Source organism: Empidonax traillii, unplaced genomic scaffold (genome assembly GCF_003031625.1).
Source record: "Empidonax traillii isolate 1590-97213 ecotype Southwest subspecies unplaced genomic scaffold, ASM303162v1 scaffold1372:size120433, whole genome shotgun sequence".
In the NCBI taxonomy this organism is placed as follows: Eukaryota; Metazoa; Chordata; class Aves; order Passeriformes; family Tyrannidae; genus Empidonax; species Empidonax traillii.
In genome coordinates this window covers 23151-46451 of record NW_020956565.1, presented here as the reverse complement: position 1 = coordinate 46451, position 23301 = coordinate 23151, and the positions used below count along the sequence as shown (strand labels likewise).

General features: G+C 39.1%; 1 protein-coding gene across 6 annotated transcripts; it reads right to left on the bottom strand.

Annotated features, from left to right (window-relative positions):
* Positions 1 to 734: 734 nt before the first annotated feature.
* GPLD1 (glycosylphosphatidylinositol specific phospholipase D1) lies at positions 735 to 22993 on the bottom strand. Of its 6 annotated transcripts, none has more exons than XM_027906894.1 (25): positions 22561 to 22991; positions 18293 to 18348; positions 17692 to 17770; positions 16636 to 16733; positions 15718 to 15828; positions 15401 to 15449; positions 13839 to 13893; positions 13179 to 13286; positions 12408 to 12435; positions 12181 to 12320; positions 11181 to 11246; positions 10841 to 10961; positions 10465 to 10604; positions 9262 to 9448; positions 8158 to 8268; positions 7122 to 7196; positions 6526 to 6682; positions 5167 to 5308; positions 4481 to 4580; positions 4299 to 4392; positions 3576 to 3752; positions 3100 to 3260; positions 2853 to 2879; positions 2713 to 2763; positions 735 to 1538 (listed from the first exon to the last, which is right to left on the bottom strand). In XM_027906894.1, exons 1-25 carry the CDS (start codon positions 22655 to 22657, stop codon positions 1461 to 1463), a joined length of 2508 nt encoding a protein of 835 aa, XP_027762695.1. In that variant the 5' UTR covers positions 22658 to 22991; the 3' UTR covers positions 735 to 1460. The 6 variants fall into 6 exon arrangements, 5 of the variants coding, with proteins under 5 accessions (XP_027762695.1, XP_027762694.1, XP_027762696.1 ...); XM_027906893.1 differs by having other exon boundaries at positions 10841 to 10964; positions 22561 to 22990; XM_027906895.1 differs by lacking the exons at positions 2713 to 2763; positions 2853 to 2879 and having other exon boundaries at positions 10841 to 10964; positions 22561 to 22993.
* Positions 22994 to 23301: the final 308 nt, after the last annotated feature.

Here is a 23301-nt window from a genome sequence, read left to right as displayed (position 1 = left end):
TGTGCAGAGAGGCTTCTGCGAACTTCTTTTGACTCCTTTTCCTGTACATAACTGACTTAAAGCACAATAAAAGCAGAGAGGAAGACGTCTTTTACAAGACTGCTTTTTCCCTCTACGTACATACGCAAGTGTTTAATGTTTTTTTTTTAACAATTCAAGTAATCAAAATGCATTCAGATGCAGTAAAATTACTTTGAGATCATTTGCAGGAAAAATAAAAGCCAGTGGAAGGTGTCTGTTCAGAACGGAATTGCTAACCATGATGAAACATACTGGTTTCATCAGTTTTCATTTAAAAAGGAAAACTCTATTCTGCCAGCCTTATAAGTGCACTGTTTGTTTTGCCTCACACCACATTTCACAGATTTGTAAGGTAAGTACTGTGCTCCCAGTCCTATCCATTAACTTCTTTCGTGAAGTTCAGAGTTTAGTTTTTTAAAAGTGTTTTGTTGTCTGGGCAAATCCACAAAATAGATGTCAGAACGCATTATACATCAAGCTAATGTTCACCTTGCCTTTTTTGATCTGCTTAAAGCAACATCCCTGAGAAAGAATTCCCAAGAAGGTAGGTTGAGATGTTTCATTTTGCAGTATGACCTTTAAAATTCTGTGCTATTCCACTAGCTTGTGTTATTTAAAATAAAAATAATGCTTTGCGTTTGTGAAGGAGGCAAGAGAGAGAAAATACACATATGTGACTACGGACTAGGGTTGGTAATAATGGTATCATCACATTTTGCTGCTCAAGTTGTTTAATAGATAATGCATGCTATTGTTAAATCTGCATCATACAAAATCAGTGTTAATAGTTGAAGACAACACTGTTAACAATAAAAGCAGTTAACAATTCTAAGTTACCATGGTAATGGAATTTTACATGAAAACACAAAGCGTTATCGGAGTAGTCAGCCACAATTGCAAAAGCAAAAATATTTCTTAAAACTTGCTTGTTCTTTTCTTCCCACCTGCTTTACACCCTCAATGCAGAGATCAAGACTTGCTAGAGACAGAGATGGTCCTGTTCACTGGCACCCACTTTTCTGTCAGGGTTAAAGCTGCCCCTCCTCCATTGTTATTTTGCTGGTAACGTTCCATAACTTAGAATGCCTGTCTTTATCACAGTATACAAGGAATTGTAAATTATATGCTATTTCCTGGTTTTGCCAAGAAAATACATCTGACCAGTAAAGGTGAAGAAGGTGACCACTGAACATTCCTTATACAGCAAAATACTACTACCAAAAATCTAGCTGCCTGCTCATTTCAGCCTCTAAAAGGTTTTCAGACCAGCTGGCTTGTTCTAGGTTAAAGTGATGTTGCTGCCCACAACAGAATTCATCAAAAACTTACTGACAAGGGGTCTGTCCGTTTGTGTGGCTTCAGGGAAGTATAACAGATACTACAGAGATTCTTCACTAAAAGACCAGCTGTGCCCTGGTCTTTAAGGCTACCGTGAACTTTCAGAGTGAGTAGACAAAAAGCCTTCCACCAAGTCGAGCTCTCGCAGAACTTCTCTCTGCTGCCACTACAACTTCTTTCTGCAGAGATACAAAGCAAGGGTTAGCAAAATGAAGCTGCAGGTGTGTGGCTGCCTTAAGCTTCCCTAATGGAAACCAGATTTAGTCATCTCCTAGGTGTCATACAGAAATGTAATGAGGAGAAATAAGAGAGCAACCCCCCTCATCAGAATAGCAGTTAACAAAACAATTTGGCAAACAGACTTTATTTCATTTGGGGAACTGGAGCCAGCTGGAACCAATGAAATAAGTCTGTTGGAAATGTAAACTGTTTCTCAGGGCTAAGATCAATACAGATGAAGCTGGAGCGGGGACTGGATTGGTGCCATAGCAACAGAACACAACAGCTTGGAGAATGGTCTCCTTTGCACTGAGCAACGCCTGTGTTTCAGGTGTTGGATTAGCTGAGAAGAATTTACATTTCCAGGTGTTTCTCCTTTGCATGTTTTAACTGCAAGAAGTTAGTTAAAAACCATTTGTTGAAGACCTGTAGTATACCTCCTCTGGCTACTCCTGAGGCTTCCTCAGTGCTCACACAGAAAAACCCCAGTGCTCACAGAGGCGATGTCAGAGTAAGGAGAACAGCTGAACAAGCACTAAGTAACCTTCAAGTTTAAAAAAAGTTTCCTCAGTGCATCACACAAACCTAGGGATTGACATTTGGTAAAAATAATGGGCATCTGAGGGAAACAAGGAGAAACAGGCACATAAACATATTCAAAATCATTCAGGTAAGAACAGGACCTCCCTCTGCTTGGGAACACTTGACATATAAATGGTGTTTACTGTAAGAGATAGCTGGGGCTGGGACAGCAAGCCTGTAAAGACTAAATGAGAGGGATAGTGGGATGTCATTCCTAGCTGAGCATCCACTTTGCATACAGGCTGGCATGAACAGTAAAGCCAGTTGGCACCTACGCTCCATTTACCATGCAAGCTTTCAGCAAACTCCTAAGCAGTTTAGGTTTCAGGCTGTTTTAAAGTGATTTCTTTCAAGTCAGGTGCCAGAATTTTGGCAACTCCATAGCTCATCCACCTGTAAAATGGTTTTAATTATCAGTTCAGAGAATGACTTAATTAACTATGTAAAGCAATTAAGACTTCTACAAATAAGATGCATGTGAGGTGTTAGCTAGTACTTGAAAGTGAGGTAAGAAGATGTTACAAAGCAAATGACAACAATAATTTTTCTCACTTTGCTTTCAGATTTCACAGAGATAACAGAGCTCCCAAATCTTGATAGTTCCTGTAAAATAACACTGCTTGTTATAATGCTGATAGTGTTTTAAAAATAGGACTTTTTTAGTTTCAGTAGTTTGTTTTCTGTTTACTTACCTCAGGAGAAATAAGGACATACTGTGCCTAAAGAAGGAAAAAGGACAAAATAAAAAGTCAGTTGAGAGAACCATACCAGTACTTTGCTCCTAAACAGCAAAGTCAGTTAAGAATGAACAGGAGGAGCCAATTTGCAGAGATTCAGAAACATGAGTAAACCACCTGTTTTCTGGAACCAAGTCAGAATGCACTGCATGTTTGTCCTGGATGTACTCATGTCCTGATTTTACCTTTTGTTTATTCTTACCCAGTCCTCAGGACAGGGAGATATCCAGGATTTGCAGTGACCTGTCACGTTCCCTGAGGATGCCTGCTTTCCGTTGTAAATATAAACACGGCCGGCTGCCCCACCAAACAGTATCGAGGAGATGCCATTAGCTCTCAGTGGGGATGTCACCATCATTTCATCTGCAGGTATGACAGAGATGATATAACACGTCAGAAGGGAATGAATGCTAAACCAAAACACGAGAGAGAGCGCTGGCATTTACATACCTCCAGATGTCACAATTCCTATTAATGATGGTAATTAAAATGTATCAATTTCTGACTGAGTTGCTTGGGATTTTAGAGAGGCCTCTCCGTAAGGCATGATGGAATACTGGTACAAGTCAACTGGGGAAGCAGATTGTGTTTAGCACTTGTATGAACATGCAGGTGAGCGGTCCTCTTGTTGCTAAAAGTTAAACACTTCTGCTCTGATCTAGATTCATCAAGCATTACCTAGTCCATCGTTATCCAGATCACTTAAGTATATGTCTCCCCCGAAATGAGAAAACCTCCTGTCCCCGCTGAATGTGCTGAGCAAAGAAGGCCTGGTGCTGTCTGTCAGGTCATATACCAGAGCCAGTCCAGCTTGATGCAGCACCGAGGACATAAATGAAATCCTTTGCAGGCTGTCTGGAAGGAAAAAGTGTCACAAGCTGAGCATCTGACATAGGAACTCAGATTTATTATTTACAGTACATTAAGAGCAGGTAATACTGGCATTGCATTAAATGGACAAAATTAATATAATTTATCAAAAAACATCAAATGTTATATGGGGCTAACACTAATTAGCTCATGGAAAAATCTCTTAGCCATAGGACATGGGGAGAAGTGGATTCAAGTTAAAGATGGACTTCTGCATTTTGACTTTCCCAATTCCTTACTGTCTGCTGCCAGAATGAGGACAAAATACTGTTATTTTAATTCCAAGAAATATGCAGTCTACCAGCAAATCACTGCTCCATAAATAATATAAGGTAATAATGCTGTTAAACTAATTTTAAGGATCTAAGAAAACACATTGAAACAGAGGCAGAGTAGAGGCTATTTTTTTTTTTTTTGTAATTACATGGCAATTTAAAGGTCCTTTTTCTAAATTAAAAGTTGTATCTGTCCTCTGGTTATACAGAAACAAACATCCTAAGCTAGAAATGGCTTCCAGTTTTCAGGACATACCTGCAGTAGGTGCACCCACCACCAAAACTCTCCTTGTGTTCCCGGCCACAGACATCACACCACTGGCCAGAGACAAACCCATTCTGCTCATCTCCTGTTAGATTTTTAAAACACCTATGTGATTTCTACAGATTGTCACTTCAAATGATTTATAAGGTCCCATAGCAAAGAAGGAGCCCTACCTTGTCTCCAGTTACTGCAAACCAGCGCTCTGTGCTCGGTGGGTTGTACCCGTACACCTTCCCAACCCTCTGCCTGGCATCCGACGAGAAGGGATTGCAGCTTGAACTACAATGCAAAATATAGTTGTTTGTAACAACATATTTCTGTACATTCAGCTAGGAATGCTACTCTTTAAAATACTGTCCCCTTTTACTTTGGAATCATAGTGCCTGCTAAGTTCTAGAAATCTATTTTAGTAATTCCCATATGTGTCCTAACTAGTTACACAACATTTGGAGGACAGACTTGGCCTGTCTACCCAGTCCTTTATCATCCAATACACTGTTGTCTTTGTTTTTTTTAAAAAATGCTCTCTCAAAAGTAAGAGCTATCTATACAATTATTTAAGGTATGCTTACCTGTCAGCATTTTTGCAGCCCCTCTCCCCAAGAAAACCCAAGAAATTCTTCAGTGTCTCCAAATAACAAAGACCTGCTCTGCAAAGGGTCTAAAGCCCCCTGTCTTCATAAGGAAGTGTGAAGGCATAAAATATTAATTTAATAGAAAGATGAAATTAATAAATATAACCTAAGCAGGACAAAGAGGAAACTTCCTGAAAAGCTGGAACTCTAATCTATTACAGATATTAAACCTTGTAGAAGTAGAGCAGAGTGGAGGAGAGATCAAGCTCTCACATACAACACACCTAGCACAACTCTTCCATGTAGGGCTACCAATCAGTAGTAATGTTATGTTCTCCAGCTGGCAGCTGTCAAGTGAAAATCCAAACCAAGCATAGTTTTCTTCCCCCTGCACCATCCAGTTTGCATCCTGTACTGACAGAAATTCTGAGAAACCAGAAAAACACGAATTAAATCTTTGGTGTACCCTGGCATAGAAAAATCCATTAGCAATCCTCTACCCGATTCATCCTATGACAACAAGTTTCTATAAGCAAAGTTACACTGTCCATGATATGGGCACCAGTAATTGCTGACTTCACTTGCTCACCCTGTAGCTGTGTAGGCTGGTGAAAGCCTTTATTTGACATAGCCTGTTTCTCAGTCCTTCCAATAGCCTACACAAAGCACATGAAAGCTACCAGACAAGCCTGCCCTAAACTAGACACCATTGATCAGAACTTGTAATTCTTCAAAGGTGGTGGGTGGGGGAGCTTCAAATAATTCTGCCTATAACTTAAATAACTCATGTCTGTGCTTTGGTTTTACAAAAATGTCAGCAGTGTTTTGAAACCCGTTTTCCTTGTGGGTTCTAATTTTTCATGAAGTAGAATAAGCTACAAAAAATAAGCACGATTGGAAATCTCAATGACATGGCTGTGACAAAGCTGCCCAACCTTTACTAACTTTATTTAGCTCCCTGTGTGACATTTTCTCTGCCATTCACAACACTCCTCATCACCTGTACTCACTAACTGTGTTCACTTGTTCCTCTTTAGCCACTGAAGGAGTGTACAGAATGATAAAGATTCATCTTCTAAGGTACATTTCCAATTTTCTAAGGAAGAGCAGTGAGCATGTCCTGGACTCAAAACAGTGTCCCAGGCTATATAACAAAAAGCATGGCAAGGAGACTGAGTGTGGTGATTGTTCCCACTTTACTTTTTCTTAGACCACACCTATAATACACTTTCAGTAACAGGAAAGATGTTGATTAACTGGAGCACATTTAGTAGGGGTATTCCTTGCCTTCTGTGCCTATGAGTTCACTGTACATGGTGGGAGGACAATAGACAATGAGCATAAACTGAAACAAAAAAGGTTCATACTGGCTGTAAAAAGAAATTTTTTCCCCTATGAGGACTGCCAAGAAGTGGAACAGCTGCCCAGAATGCCTGTGCAATCTCTGTCATTGGAGATTTTTAAGACCCAAATGGACAAAGCCCTGAGCAATTTGGTCTGGCTTCACAGACATCTCTTAATGAGCAGGAGGCTGGACTAGACACTCCCTGAGATCCCTTTGAACCTGAATTATCTCATGATTAATTAGGAACATATGAACAGTCACATAAAATATGGGAGGGCTAATTTACTCAATATATTACCTTGGCCACTCCTGTTGAAATAAGAGTAAAATGCAACCACAAATCCTCTCTGCTGCCCACCACCAGGTGCATACGGAGAGCCCACAACCAGATCAGCATTTCCATCCGCATCAACATCAGCTGCCAGGAGGGACCAACCAAGATTACAGTAGGAATCCTGCAATAAGCAGTCAGTTAAAGCCTGAAATAGAACTGAAACCACCAATTCTGTTACAAAATAGAGCAACTTACTTCTAAAGAGCTAAGCAAATTACCCTCCCACTCCTTGACTTCAGTTTTGTTTTTTTAGAGGGTTTTTGATGTGGTTGGTTGAGGGGTTTTGAGGGGTTTTCCCTTTTTTTTTTTTTTTCTGGCCATGCATCTTTTTGTCCACCCTGCTGCCTCCCCTGCACGGGGGTACAAATGTCTTTCCACATACAACTAACCTAGGCAAGCACCTGCTTGTACCATTCCCATCAGCCTAAATTCCCCTGCAATTTGATTTCAATGTTGTTTCTCCGAGCCCATAAGCCCCTTTCCCCTTTATCTCACCTCCCACTTCTGTGGACCTGACTAACAGCATAATCCATACAGGATATCATATATTCCCAATATACCTGACAAGTTATGGTAACGTTTGGCTGAGATGCCAAGCCTCTTCCCTCAGTGCCAAAGTAGACATACACAGCACCCTAAAGAGCAGGAAAAGCAAACACAGCATGAGAGCATCTGCATGTCGGTACCAGGTACAGAATCCAAGGCAAATCACAAGGAGTGGAACAGTTCTGCAAGGACTATTAATACAACTGCATTTTTCTCGTCACAGCCTTCTCATAATTCTGTCTTTTCTACCCCAAACCTAAGAATATTCATGTTGTAATGCAATGTAAGGCTGTAACCAAGCAACAAACTAGAGAAGCACATTTTCATCGTACTGTGGGTAAGAAGCAAGGACAGTGTACTGCATATTTGTATTTGTTGCACATCCCCTCAGGTGGCTCAAATTTTGATAACTAGTATTTGTGCAATAGCAAACAGTGCCAGGCACAACAGACGCACACAATTTTTCAAGGTAGTGGGTCTACATAAAATTTGAATTATTTAAATTCTTTTTTAGACAGGTAAGTTAGCAGCTGAAATTCTGAGGAGTTTTAAGCTTAATAGATGTGGTTTAAATCAAAGCATTTTACCTCTCAGTTTGCTTGGGCTGAAAATACTCAGGGACCATTACATGGGCTTATATGGTAAACTGCAAGTCATTAAGCCTCTGCTAACTGATTATTTTAGCAAGTTCATCTGTGTTCACATCACATTAAAATGGGATATCATCTGTTGGCCTGTGACAGCATCTGACAAAGCTCACTGACCCATGAGGTCCATTCAAGACTGTTGGTTCCTAATCAAAAAGGGTACATTTGTATTTCATGAACATCCCCTTATGTTTCCAGAACATCAGTGCCGCAAAGTCACAATCTGATTTGGATTTTTAATGTGCATAAAAGGCCACTGAAAGGGAAATAAAGATAGTTCTCACTGCTCTAGTCAAAGCACTCACAAAGATTATAAACTTTTGTGTTTAAATTACAACTTGAGCAACAACAGAAATTCTCTCTCTCATTTCACCATTCAAAAAAACCCAAACATCAAACTCACTTTGTAAGTAAGAAACTGGGATCCCACAGAGGGTGCTCCAATTGCCAGATCTGGCACTCCATCCACATTAAAGTCCAGGACTGCCAAGGCAGAACCAAATCTTCCTGAAGGCTAAAAGAAAAGGGATTGATCTCAGGAAAATAACAAATGTTTTCAAGACAAAACCATAAAAACCTAATGCACATTTGCACAAGGCAGAACTGGAAACAGATGACAAAAAAAGCTATCCAAAGAATTTTTGTTCTCCCAGGTAATAACCATCACACCAATACACTAACTCAGAGTCAACTGTTCAATTTGTGGATGTGGAGGTGTTAAAATACAAGATAACTGAACACAACATGGTGCCACTTTGCTATTTCCTCTTCTGAGCTCAGTGCACCATGGATGTTAAGCTTATGGTCTTTCCTGTTGATGACAACCACTAAAACATTATATAAGAAGACAGTAGCTGTTAGTCTACAGTTTATAACCACAGAAACAGATTAAAAGGAAGTTTATCTCATTTCTCTCTATTCTCTTCTTTGTGAGTAAAGATATTTTCTACAGAGGATCATACTTATTACTTAGAAAGATCATTTGATCCTGCTTAGTTACAAGCCAACCAGCACCACGTTAAATCCCAGTTTTCTCTTTTTTTTTTTTTTTAAATACATTGTACTCTTACTAAAGACAAACAATTATTTTGTGAGAATTAATCAATTAATAAAAAAGCAGTTTCAAAGGAATTGAAATATATTGAATTAATATCATTATATTAAAAAAGAAGGGAAAATCAAAATATTTCTTACATGCAGGGACCTGAACGAGATATATTGGGATGTAAAGAGATATTACCTCACTTTTATTAAAGGGCTAATTACACTGTAATACCCAGTTGTCTGTCACAGTAATGGAAGTGAACCTACAGATCACTATTGCTTCAATTGTTCCTGTGACTTTAGTAATGGTTATTTTTCTTGAAAAGCATATGACATCCTTTAATCAGGAGGAGAATCTCAGGATTAATACTCATACACATTAATGATACCGTTTCTCAGTCAAAATTCACCACATTTTCAGTCCAAAAAATTTAAGTGACAAATACCTGACTTGACCCCTCACCTGATGACCCTGTAGCACTTGGTCAGCTTTCCCATCCAAATCCATGTCCTCTCGTGGCAAACCTGACTGGTTACAGTAGACCACGTACACCCGTCCTATCTGAACATGGCCCATGGTGCTGTACCCTGGTGCTCCAACCACCAAATCTTCATATCCATCCTGGTTTAGGTCAGCTGAGATCATTGCCCTGTTTAGCAAGGGAGTCAACAAAATCAGCATCACCTTCCAGACTACCACAACATTAGTGGAAAATAAATAATTTCAATTCAGGTAAACCAAGACCTGTGTTTCCCCATACAGTTTTGTAAAAAATCTATGCAGCATTTTTCATATTATATATTTGATTTGTGTCTTCTTGGATTAAATAAAATTAGATCCTTCAAGATTCATCTTCCATTAATGCATCTGAGATCTATAGGAACTGCTTTTTACTGACACAAGGCACCTAAGAGCAATCATAGCAAGGAGATTGAAAAAGGGCTGCTTGCATATGACACAGAATACAAAAGATGAAATTAAGTATCTTTTAAACTGAACTTCTGATTAAATTGATGGATTTAACAGGAGATAAGCAAAGGGATAACAGGTTTCAGTTACATGTTGGAGCTTAGTGAGGGAATGTGGAGAGAAAAGAAGTAACTACTGCTAATTTAGCTGGTGTGAAGTAAACACAAACATTAAATTGAAATTTTGAGTCATAATAAGAAGAAAGATGAGCTGCAATGCAAGTTTATTTTAGTACTCTCCCCTGTTACAGGTCAAACTAGAACCTCTCTGGAAAGGAGAGACAATATGCTTCTCTCTGTCCTGAATTAATCTTTGAACTCCCTACTAGGCTAGAGCATTTCCAAGAACACTCGCATCATCAGTAATCAACTCATGACAGACAATTAATTTTCCCCAAACATCAACCAACAATTAAAAAAAGGGTAACAAAGTTCTCATACTGTTCATAACTAGAGCCAATGTTGGTTCTAATTTTGGCTCCTTCCATTCTGAGCTGGATCAACATCTGAAAAAAAAGTCTTATGGGCTAACTTGCTGTTCTGAACAGACAACATAAGCCATTCCACCAGATCTGTAAAACTAATTGATTTGGACTTTCACCTTTAAAGAGTATCCTAAGAATAAACAATAATATTTTGGTGTGTAGCTAAAATTTTCAGAAATTAAGTGGGAGGTGGGAGGAAAAAAATTACCAACCATCCAAGTCTAGCATAGGGTGAGGTCAGAAAATATGAAGCTGCTGGCTTGGAGATGTGCTTAGAAGATTTCTGATGTGTAGCTGCTAATGCTCTCCAGATATTGGTTCTAAAAGCACGGTTTATCAAGCGGAGGGAATTCTGAAATAAAAATAAAGAGATGTGTTCTAACTTCACTATACAATTAGCAAAATGTAAAAATTGAGTATTTATGATGTACATATATAGATTAACAAGGCTACTGTAATCTCCTTGAAGTCAGAGGCTATTGTTAACCTCCCGAGACCCTGCTGCTTGGTGCAGCATTTCAGACAGAAATGAGAACAATTTTATTCAGAGCTGAATTTTACCTGACACATCTGTCACTTCTCACTTACTGTTGCCCAAGACTGCACGTTGAAGTGAACTCCTCTCTCTGTATAGTTTATATTCTTCTCAAGTGATTCTGTAAGCAAAGAAGTTGTATTCTTGTGACGTTCATGTTTTGATTGTTTGTTTCTGCTAGAATAAAGAGGGCAGTAATAAGAATTAATATAACTGAATTAATGACTTGAGGTAAAAGGCTCTCTTAGGTTCTGCACAGTAACCCTAGACAAAGTTTACTTAGTAATGCTACAAGAATCTAAAATTCACACACAAAAAGACAAATAAAAACATCTCTAAGCAGAAGATTCTCCTTTCATCACTAAACCTTCGAATCTCCAGAGCTGTACTTACATGTGGTTGTCCCTGTGCTCCTTTGTGCAATTTATAAACAGAGGGTTCTCAGGCAGGTAGCAGCCACTAAAGAAAAACATGCAGAATGCACTTTAAAGATTTTCCCACAATGGAAGTGAAACTAAAAATACAAGTTTTATCCTTACTGATTCCTCTGCTAGAAGTCATCAGTTTTCTCAAAAACTCAAAATCAGAGCATCATCATAATCCTTAGAAACCCCACTGATATTTATTTTAATGGCCTCGATTAGGTTCTATATGAATCTCACATTTCTTGAAGGAAACCTAATGTAACATGCCCTATTATTTCTATGAATCTAAAGCACTTTTAATGAAAGTGACATTCTGGAGCAAAGAACAGAACAGAATGTATTTCAAACATAATTTCCCAAAATATCCACAGTGATATATTCCATATAAATGGATGTATTAATTGCCACTCTTGCTGTTATAAAGTTATTTACCATAAGGCTACATTTGTAAGAGAGCCGTACAAGGCTAGAAGTCCTATAAAAATATGAATTTGTGAGTAGAGGCCTGCGCTTCAACACTAGAATATATACCACTACTCTTTGTAATCCTATTTGCCTTAAGGCAATATCTGACCTCCCCTCAGAAGGGACATCTTTGCTGGCTGGTAACAGCAGCCAGAAGGTGCAGTCTGAGATAGCCAGGCCAGGCAGAACCTTCAGGGCATGGCTATGCAACCTCTAAGCTGGCCCTTGAGTATGTCTTAAAGAGTGCTCCAAATTTTCCCTGCCGAGTATCAGCTGGGGATGCCAGAGGCTTGCCTGGGCAAAGGAGTGTGTACACATAAGAAATGTGAACTCAAGGTAATTAATCCTGTACACCCAGGTAAAAGGCACACATGGAAGTCCCTTTGTCCAAGAGGATCTAAAGCTCAGCACCTCTTCTAGGAAAGAACCTGCCTTTAAAAGGGCAATTAAATAACTGTTAGAACTTGACTACTGCGTTTCATATTCCAGGACACACACCATACCTGGTCCCGTTCTCTATCATGTGGCTGGTCATCTCAAAAATATTGTTTGTCCAGAATGCCATGTCATCCACTCCTCCAAGGAAATATTCATGGAACTTCTCCACCAGAAATGGAGATTTACTAGCATATCTTGGAAAAAGCTGAGAGACAGGCCACGTATTCAGTAAGATGGACTACATTGTCTCTGTGCTATCTGTTCATTTTCATAAAGGAAACAGAAGACCAACCTTGGCAACAGCAAGCCTTTCTCCATGCCTAAAAACAAACAAAAAATATCTTCAGAAATACAACTTGCTTCACTTAGTATTTAAATACTTAAACAGTCTTTTTCAAGGTTCCTGTATAGTAACAACTATGCAAGTCATTACATTTCGTTGTTGGTTGTTAAAATATTTTTTAAAGTTGTAATGTAAAATGTAATGATATAAACTTTATTTTTGCCTTTAATTTGGAGGGATTCACAGTTTTGAAAATGATGTGTAACTATTGATAATTAACTGAAATAAAGGCTACAGCTAGGCTGTTTAGGGTATTCAAAAGCATACCCTACCAGATATCCAAAATCTCTTTTGAATTATTCTTGGACTTGAAAGGATCAACATAAAATGTAGATAAGCCATCTATTTAGCAATGTGCAAAACTCCTTCATTACACGAAAATTATATTACTAACTTGCCACAATACAATAGTACTTGAAGACACAGATGTTCTCAAATAAATAGGCATAAATATGTTAAATGTATAAATGCATTAAATAGCCAAGCTTCAGCATCTGCGGTATAATAATTAAATTAACATTTTAAATTAAATTAATTAAATTAAGCAGTCCAAAGTTGAATTCTAGTAATTAAAAAAACTCAGGTGTTTTATGATTTTGGGGCCTAGTAGGGGGAGTCTGTACTTCTGACCTGCATGCTTAAGGCATTTCAAACACAGCTACCATGATTTTTCTACATATGTTTCACTTACAAAAACCCAAAAAAAGCTATTCAACTTACAGTTCAAGATACAGCAGGAAAGCACAGTCAGTAATTGTGCTTTCACTTACGATCTCTTTTCCATAAAATTCCTTATAGATAGCTGCTAGATCTTTGACAGGTACATACCTATAAAAAAAAAAAAGGTGGTACAGATATAACTGATTAAAGATTACAGTTTCTGTAATAGAAATAGCCTGCTATGAAACATTCTAAATTTCAAAAAGCTACATAAAAAAAATGTGTATATCTAAATCTTCTGCTCATTTTTATGCTTTTGAAACCTGTCTGGATCCAACATCCTCAGCTTCTAAAACTTTAAACAAATCTCACATTTCCATTTAACTACGTTATTTAACTAATTTCTAGGACATTCCAGTAAAATGTTTTCACTGGTTATTTTATATATAAAACCTTATGATTCCCTTCAGAGATAAATAATATTTCTTGGTTTTTTTCCTATATATAAAACTCTTTTTTTTTTTTTTTTTTTTTGGTATCCTTCCAGTTTTTCATGTTGTGGAACAGTACATATGCATACCAAACACAGAAAAATTTAAATAGCTGCAAGGGATTCTTTTGACAGAAAAATAAAGGACAGCATTTTGTTAAAACACAGTGATTATACAGAACAATCAGAAATAAATACTAAAGAAGGTAGTTATCTTGTCATTATCTTACCAATTTGATGCCAGATAACTGAAGTCCAGCTCAAACTGACTCACTACATCTCCTCCTGAGGATGGAAGAATATAAAAAACCCACATAGTCCAGCAAACTAAACCTGTTAAGTATCTGTCACGGATAACATCACCAATGAAGCCGTGTATGGCTATGCTGTCTGTATTTATATGGCAGATCTTCCAGCTATATATTCAGAATACACAGATGGTTCACTTGAAAGTATACTGCACATTTTATACCTCCAGAGAATAAGAATTATTTACAATTTAAAATCACAGTGGTGACTCCATCTAAGCATTAGCCTCCTTTCATCTGCAGTTTGGCTTTAATCCAAGTGTTCATATGTGTCACAGTTCCGATTTTAGCAAGGAATTTTCCTTTCCCTTCCCCCTGCCGTGTGTGCTCTGTGTATAGGCCATCAGGTGGCTACCAGGTGAACAAAAGAATCGGCCCGGTCCACTAATGGCCGAGAGATCAGTCTCCTAGGAAACAGGCAGATGAAGGATCCAAAGTCTACTTTTTTCTCTTGTCTCCGGGGCAACGGGGGAGGAGGAATTTTGGTGGGCTGGGGGTGTGGCTGGCACGCAGGTTGGGAGGAGAGACTGGTGTGCCAGTGGGCTCGGGACCTGCTGCGAGCTGCAGACACTACCTGCTTCTTTTCTTTCCTGTGGGAGGGGAGTTTGCTGCTGCTCTCTGCTCAATTGTTGCTGGCTGCAGGCCCTGCTTAAAGTGAACTCTAACCAGCTGAAGATCGTGAGTTTTCTTCCACTGGGAGAACTTTCTGTTTGATTGCTGGTTTTTTCCCTTCCTTTCCTTCCCCCCCCCCCCCCCACTCCCTCTCTCCTCTCCCAGTGTGGGAAGGGAAGGGGAACCAAGGGGTGGTTTTTTGTTGTTGTTTTGTTGTTGTTTTTTACTGGACATTACAAGTTCTGCACCTCCAGTGATCCAACAGCGCCACCCGGTGGCTGATACAGGACATTACAAGATCTGCATCTCCGATGACCCGACGGCGCCCCCTGCTGACTGTGGTTGGAACTGCACCAAAGGGTGCAAAAATTGAACTGTTTACTTTTCCTTTTGCCAGTTTATAGATTTGTTTTTGAAGGGGTTATTTGTGGGTATAGGAGTGATGTTCGGTTGTTTTACTTGGGTTTTTTTTTTTGTGTGTTTCTGTTAATACACATATACCTTTTAATAAAGGGCTGTTATTTTCCCTTTTCCATAATTTGTTTTCCTTCAATCGGAGCCTCTTAATTTTGGATTTATAATTGCTTAGGAAGAAAAGTTTGGGTCTTTTCTCATAACCCACCCTCAGCAAAAGACCCTTGTCTCATTTAAACTGAGACAATATGCCCTAATATATCTCCTGAAACATGGAGCATGAGGACAGGTATAGCAGGACTTTGCAAGCTATGGGGGGGGGCAGGAATACAGCACCCAGATGACCCATTCTTAGCTCCTGCCTTGCACAGGCTGAGAGCCAGAATCACCCACTGTGATTTTGAAGAGGACTAGTTATTCCAATAGAAGGATCTATGATTGGCAAACAGAAACATTACCAAAGTCGCCAGCACTGTGAGCTTCTGAGTATGAACCATGAAAATCAATCTGGAGAAAGAGAAAAACAAGACAACTGCCTGTTTCTTTCAATATAAGCAGAAACAAACTATCCAAGCAGCCCTAATGTTTAAAGGTCCCAAACCTGACCAACTTCATTCCTACGAAATTCAGGACATTGTGTCTCTCCAAAAATCTTCCTGAAACAGGTCTCCAGCTTTTCTCTTCTCCACGCCCCCCGACTCTCCCCAGTCAAAAGCTAGGCTATCCATTCCAATAAATCTAGTTGCATTAATAAATAAAAAAAATACAGGCTTACTTCTCCCATGGCCTTTAGAAATCCTTGGTCGATGCCCAGGCTATGCCAGCTAACATCTGCCACCATATGTGAGGCAATTCCAAACAGGAAAGCCACCAGTTTCTCTGTAGCCTATAAAAAACCAACAATCCCTTGAAGCAGTATCAGTAATTTTACTCCTGTCTTTAAGAAGAGTCGAGCATTTTATGTAAGTGCATTATACAAGGATATAGGTGAGAAACTCCTATAATCCAAGAACTTAGTGTAACAAAGTGTTGATCACTCATTCCTTGATGTTGGAGTCACTTTTTGTGGCTAGTTTTAAGCACTTCATAGGTCCAAGGCCATAGAATTATGTGGCTGATGTCAGGGTAATTTGTGTACTTAAAGTTAAATGTATACTGAAGTGTTTTTCTGGACTGGAGATAAACATTTCCACGTTCAAGGAGTGAGCACCCTCTGCCACCATGAGTGTTGTGCAGGCACACACAGAAGGACATTCCTGTACACTCTCCCTTTTGACAAATTGTTTTTCCTCTCCTACGTAGTTCATAGACCATAAACAAGAGCAAATCAGGATTAAGTGAAGGAATTCACAAGTGAGAATTCTAAAAGATGTCTGGTTTTCAAATGGCAAACCCTCAACCAGATCTGACAGGAATGCAAGATCACCAATTGCATTTGAAAGTTTGGATCTATGGAATGTATCATAAGCACCAGACCACAGTGGAGATAACTGACAAATTTTACATGAAAACTGTAACTTTTTTGTCTGGTAAAGATGAAAACAGGATTTCAAATGTTCCTATGTCAGGACAGACTTCAACATAAAAACGTGGGGTTTTTTTCTACACTTCAAAAAGTATGAAATTGCAACAAGTGAAGGTGAAGAAAGCAGTTAGTTGAAAGCAAAGTGAAAAGTTAATGAAATTTTCTTACCTCTTCCCAAGGCTGAGGATAATTCCTTCTGATGTACTGAATACTTGCTTTGAGAAATGGTGACCAGTGAGTGTCTTCAGACACATCATGGAATATTCCTATTGCAATAAAATTACATCAGTATTTCATTTGGTCTTTGAGGAAAAATGAAAAAAGCCACAGACTGTTGTTCAATTTCATATCACACAGATGATACAACTGGAATCCATTTAATGAGAAGAGAGTTATTTTTATATGATTTATCCTATCAAAACAAATACTACATTTACCTTCCATGATTTTGGTTTGAAGCATCTGAAAATTTGGTGTCTAGTCCCTTTTTCTGTGCCTGTGAGTAGGTACAGCACAATGAAAAGCTGCCTCACAAGCAGAAAAGATAAAGAGAGCTGAGAGAGAAGCTGTTGACTAAATTGATACATCTACTTGTATGGCAGAAAAGCTGATGGATGTGGCAGCCAACTCAAAATATCATGTTTTGGGACGGGTATTGGCTTCCACAGGGCAGAGAAGGGCTATTCCATCATCACCACCATCTTTTTCAACAGAAAGGCAGACTTGCCAAGACACAGTTAGTGTAGGAGTAGAAAAAAGGCAGAGGAAATCAAGTCTTACATTATTTTGTTATTTTGGTGGTTTTGGCTCCTATCCTCTTTGTGACTGATCTGATAGAAACTAATACTTCCTAATACAGAAATTAGCACTAGGCTTTCCATAAGGCTTGGAAAAAAACATCATTTTGTCCTCTCAGTTTTTCCCCAAGACAGTAATCTTACCTAATTGAGACAAACAGCATCCTTCTATCAAATTGCCCTACCCATTAAATTACATTTATTCCAAAGTTACTCTAAAAACATTTTCAAATGTGTTGTTTCCTTGCTAAGTTCTACAAAAAGGCTTAGAATACTAACAAAAATGGCAGATATTTTTTGCAAGAAGGTGTTTTTTGGCCACACTTAATTTCTTACACCGTAACTATTCTTAGCTCTACTAAACTCTCTAGGATTTCCACATAAAAATACAGTTGTTAATACATCAGGCTCACAAAGCTTCTCTTACCCCCCTTGCAGACTGGTGAATAAAAAGCATCAGGATAAATGCTCCCAGCTTGAAATGCATCTTGGTGGTTTAGTAATAACTGAGGAAAGGATGTGGGAAAAAGGAATCAGAACGCTATTGCACAGCACGAAAACACATTTTGCTGCTTATATCAAAGATAAAATTTAAATTTCCAGTAAGATACAACTACTATATTGGTAAAATACACCTTGTAGTGCAAAAAACCTTGCTATCATTTTCCTGCCCTTATGTTTATTAAATCACCATTCCAAAAGTCCTCTACTTCTAATATAGTTCCTAATACAATAATTCTTCTAATACAGCTACTCATGTAGATTATGACTAAAGAAGATGGGAAAATGTAAGAAACTACACAAAGTATATATATATATATATATATACACATTGATATAATTGTCACATATTTGTAATAGCATTCAGAAGGAGTCAAATGATTTTCAGCAGGAAAAAAAGGTGAAAATAGTGTCTTGGTACAATGTTGACACACGTATTACTGAGAATAATAACGAAAGGCAAGAAGATAGTCAGGAAAACATTGAGAAGAAAGGTGTACACAATTAAGCAATAATGCGCTTCGTACCTGTCTATAATTAACACTCCCTTCATTCTTAATGAAAAATTCCAGAGCTCTGTGTGCTGAAAAACAACATATTGAAGTATTGATTTATAAGTATTACGTCCAGGTCTGTGTTTTGTTAGAAGCATTACCAAAACCAGAAAATATCACACTGCCACACCTACGCCAAACGGCACATGCATAGAACATGATTTCTCACAGAATTATGTACCTCTGAGAGGGTGTGTTTTCTCACCTAGGGAGCTAATGAGGAAGTGCTGCTTCTGTGGCATATTTGGGCACTGAGGTCTCATCAGTCTCTGTCTAATCCCCAGGTCCCAAGCTGACCAACTGTCGTGGTTTTGCCCATCAGCCCATCCCTGGGGCTGATGATGGTTTTGTCCAGGTAATTTCCGGACAAAAAGGCCAATCAAAAGTCCAGTATCGCCTTTGCTAATTACATCTTCAAGAAAACGGAAGAGAAGGTTGTTGGCGCAGTTGGAATTGGTAGCAACAGCCATGTAGGGGAGAGAAATAGCGGGCCCAAGCAGGGCCAGACTCCCTCCTCCCCCGGCTTGGGCCGGGGGGGGAGCAGGTGCAGCACTGAAGTTCTCTCTTCTCTCTTGTAAGAGAGTGAAGAGAAAAAAAAGTTTAAAAGATGAACTGCTTGGACAGAAACCGCTGTGGAAGAATTCCAGCCAAAAGATAACGGAGCTTCCAAGGTCGAAGTTGGCAGCTGAAACTGCAGCAAGAAAAGTAAAGTGCAAAAGGGGGGAGGCTTGTTTCCCCTTTGCCTTTCGCTCTCTCTCTCCTCAGCAGGGAAAAGACTGAAAAGTAATCCCTGCTACTTGTAAAAGCTTGTTGGAGTAAGGAGACCCCCTATGCAGTGAATAGAAGAGTCTGTGGATGTACTAAAGAGAACCGAGGCTTCATGAAAAGGACTGAAGTGAGGCAGAGTCCTGGTGGAGATTTGTAACCCTGAGGGAAACCTGTGCTGGAGCAGTGATGACTCAGGTGAGATACTGAGATCCGTGCGTGTGTGTGGATCTATACTGCTGTTGAAGATTTTGTGACCCTGAGAAATCTCATGCTGGAGCGAGACGGCCCATGTGAGATGCTGGAATCCGTGCGTGTGTGGATTCGTGCTAGACCCATGCCGAGAAGTCTATCAAGGACTGTTCTCCCATGGGGAGGGACCTCCATAGGGAAACAGGGGTGAACTCTTAAACCATTATCCCCTGTAACCCTGTGGAAGAAGATCCATAGTAAGCAAGTGTCCCCTTGCAAGCCTATGGAAGAAAAACCCTTCGGGACCTGAGTAATCTCCAGCCTTCGGTCTTAGCCCAGGAGCGGGGTAAGCCCAGCCCTGGAAGCCAATACAGAGCGAAAAGGAGAGAGAAGAAGTTCCAACTGCAATGAAAGTGCTGCTGCTGCTGAAGATCTGTTACTAGAGGGAGAGAACTGGAGCTCCAAAGATACAAAATGAAACTACTTCTTCTCCTTGGAGTGGTATAAAAGGGAAGAAGTATTTCTGTAAATATATAACACTTCAACTTGAGTAGAAATTGCTGTAAATATAGTTCTTTAGTTTTTAACTTATTAGTAATTTTTGTTTTACTAGTAATAAATGTATATACTATTTTACCCCAAATCCTGTCTCTCTTTTGTCTGCAAAAACTTACTCTCAACTAGTGGTAATTATGTGGGGGGTGGAAGGCAAAATTAACCCAGAACAAAACCACGACACCAACAAAGCCAAAATCACAGGGAAATGAATTCCCCATGTCCAGAACCGAGCTAGAGCAGTGAACTGACAGGGTCACACTCAGCACATACAGAGCATGGACCATAAAGCTGTAGCTGCATTGAAGTTTCACTGTTGCCCTTAACTTAGAAAACTTGGGAATAAAGGTGGATGTTTAACAGTTTGATTAATTTTTAACAGGTATGAAAAGCAACAAAAATCCAAAGTCAGCAAGGTAAATAACACTATTTGTTCACTGAATAGGCAGGCATTCTTACTGTCAAAATCTTTATCAAGTGTAACGAATGAAAAAAATTGACACCACTTTCCTTTATTAAAGTCTCCTTTTAAGTAATGTTAGGGATGATCTATTAAAATACCCAACATTGTCTTTAAAGATATTTATAAAGTAAGACTAAATTTAATTTGTTCCTTATCAAATAAATCACATCACAAAAACCAAACCAAAACACAACAAAAAAATCCCACCACTACTATTCTGGAATGAGATATAGACAAACTGCGTGGGTTTGAATGATCTTTCACTTTGTATTTTACCCACTGATCTAAACAACTCTTTATTTAAATATGTTAATATACCTTAAGGACCAGTCTTGAACCAAAATAGAAACAACAGCAACATAATAATAATAGATCATCTATAATGTTACGGCTCAGACATTGCAGCATACATCTCTGTTTCCAGAGTGAGAGAATCTCAGTTTGGCAGTTTGCTTTATCTGCCTCCCATCTCCCTTTCACTTCTCTCATCACCCAAATGGGCCCAGGTCCTACACCTCCACCTCTACACGGAATTTTGTGACATATCCCCACAGTTCCACATAACCCCAGAAGTCTGAGAGGAGTCCCTGGGGAAAAAAGCCTCCCCACTCAGACCTGCCTCCAGCAAAAAGGCTGTGGCAAGTAGGACACAGCACAGCTCTGCTGAGCACACTGAACATCATCAACATTCTGAACAGGCAGAGCTTTTCACCATTTTAAAAGTACTTTCAAAAAACTGTCCAGGGTAGACTTTGGTGTTGGTTTTGAGTCAGACGAGTTTCTTTCTACTGTTTGTTGTTTGGGGGGTTGTTTGTTTGGTTTGGTTTTGTTGGGTTTTTTCCCCTGGCATATTCAGTGTTTGAGTTTTGGAAATACTTTCATCTTATCATCATAGACTTTTATCTGCTCAATAAAAGCATTCATTTCAGCAGCATAAGAGCTGATCACAGTTTAATGTCACTTTCAAACAAATGGACAAAATTTGTTGTAAACAAACGGTTTAAGTTAAACAATAGAGCCCAATAGTTCAGTGTAGTCAATACTCTTCAGACAACCCAGATCTTTTATTATATAAACACAGGTTTTCTGCTCTATGTTTCCTTGTTTAGAAAAAAAAAAAAAAAAGACTGCTCTGGGACAGATCCGTAAGCTCTTTTCTCTTTGTAGATTTTTTTGCAAGTACACTCCATTCTGGTAAACCTGTTATTTCAAGTCTTCAGAAGCTCAGACTTGGTAATTAGAGCCCCCAGCTGGCAAAGATGTATGCACTTGCCTAACCTCAGGCATATGACTTCTCCTACCGATTACTACGGGTTTCTTGACACACCCTCAGGAAAAGAGAATGGTTCCAGGATGCTGACTGAGGGAACAACACTCAGTAAGGGAACATACTTTCAGTCTCAAATGCCATGAATAATCCCAGCCTTTAACTGGTTCCAAGTTGCAGGCATTCAGTATTAAAGTCTGACAAGATCACTTGAATAGAGGCAACATCCTACGTTTTACCGTCTGTTTGAGCAACGGATTTAGAAACTAAACCAGAAGAACAAACAATGAAAACTGTCAATTATTATGAGTCAGTGTTTCAGAATAACCTCAGAGTACTCGTGTGTGTTCTTGCAATAACTACAACAGAAGCCAGATTTCAAAAATAACACAGGCAAATGAGAAATTAAAACCAGAAATATTTCTCCATTTTCATGTTCACTCAGTTCTCTCCTTCATTCTCTACAAATCTAGGCTGTTCAGACTACTGAGAGCAACCTACCAGAAAGAGACAGAGAACAAAATTTTCATTATGTTAGTCACAGATACAAACACATTACAGCATTTTATTATTTTATGCATTTTATTTTAATACACAGTGATTTGAAAACAGATCTACCACAAATGACCTGTGTCATCCTTTAGTTTAAATATAACAATCCCATGAATTGCCTAAAGTATTCCTTTTCTTTCTCCAAACCAAACTCTGTCTCCGTAAGACTCACAGACAAAAACATTCCAGTTACATAATGCCGGTGCTTTAGAAGACAGAAAAATACATCAATTCAAGCATTTTGCTTATAAAAACAGTAAAGTTTCAAAATCCAAAATCAAACTACTCATCTATCCTATGGGTTATTCACATTTTTTTTTTTTTAGTGATGTAGACTGCTCACTGCTTTAACGTTATTTCCTCTCTTTGCATTCCAGCTGAACTTGAATTCACTTATCTTTACAAGCAACTCAAAACACAAGAAAATTCATTCTGAGCATGTCTTACCTATTTCAATATGTGTTGAAATTCCACATGGGATACATCTTTGACAGAAATGGTACTGTATAATCAGGAAAACAGACCAAATCTTCAGACCAGCCATGATGCTGGCTCAAACTGTGGTTTTCAGAAGCCTGGAGCAGTAGCACTGTGACCTTTGCAATGTAGGTTACGGAGCATGTCTTTTCTTTCACACATACTGCTGACACAGCAAGTAAACAATTGCCATATTTGAAAGGCTATTTTATACCAACGCGCTTTTTTTAACCTCAAATAAAGTAATTTATAAAAAAAGAGAAACGTTCTATGGGTGTTCTCCCCTCTTGAATCCTGTGATATCTCTGGGGTTTGACCAGTGGTAACTGCCATCACTGCATAGCAGCACTGAGATTTCTCTACACAATAGCGAAGCAAAGAGCATCCTACCATGGTTCGCCCAGCTTATGCTGCACTTAAAATAGCTACATCACATTTCAGGAAAAAAAAAATAAAAATTAAAGCCAATTGTCAAAGCAGTATTAACAAAAGGCCAGTAGCTCTTGAGACTGCTCATCAGCCTGCAAGGCAAGGCAAGGCAAGGCATGGCCACACTGGTTCCCGGTGAGATGGTGGGACCAGACAGGGGCTTCGCATGGCCCCTGTGCCAGGGACTGACCAGAGCTGTCATGGGAGCCGGCAGTCACAAACGAGGGACACTGGACCCCAGGGGTCGGTGCTCCCACAGCCAAGCCATCAAGCTCAAGTCAG

Bases quoted from the DNA above. Each gene is read 5' to 3' on its own strand.
- GPLD1 (XM_027906893.1), bottom strand. From the start codon at position 22,657: ATGGCTGGTCTGAAGATTTGGTCTGTTTTCCTGATTATACAGTACCAT. The intron at 8,269-9,261 runs GTGAGGGGTCAA...CTTTTCTTTTAG, and splicing joins AAGTGCTACAGGGTCATCAG to CCTTCAGGAAGATTTGGTTC. The intron at 6,683-7,121 runs GTATATTGGGAA...TGCTTATTGCAG, and splicing joins ACGTTACCATAACTTGTCAG to GATTCCTACTGTAATCTTGG.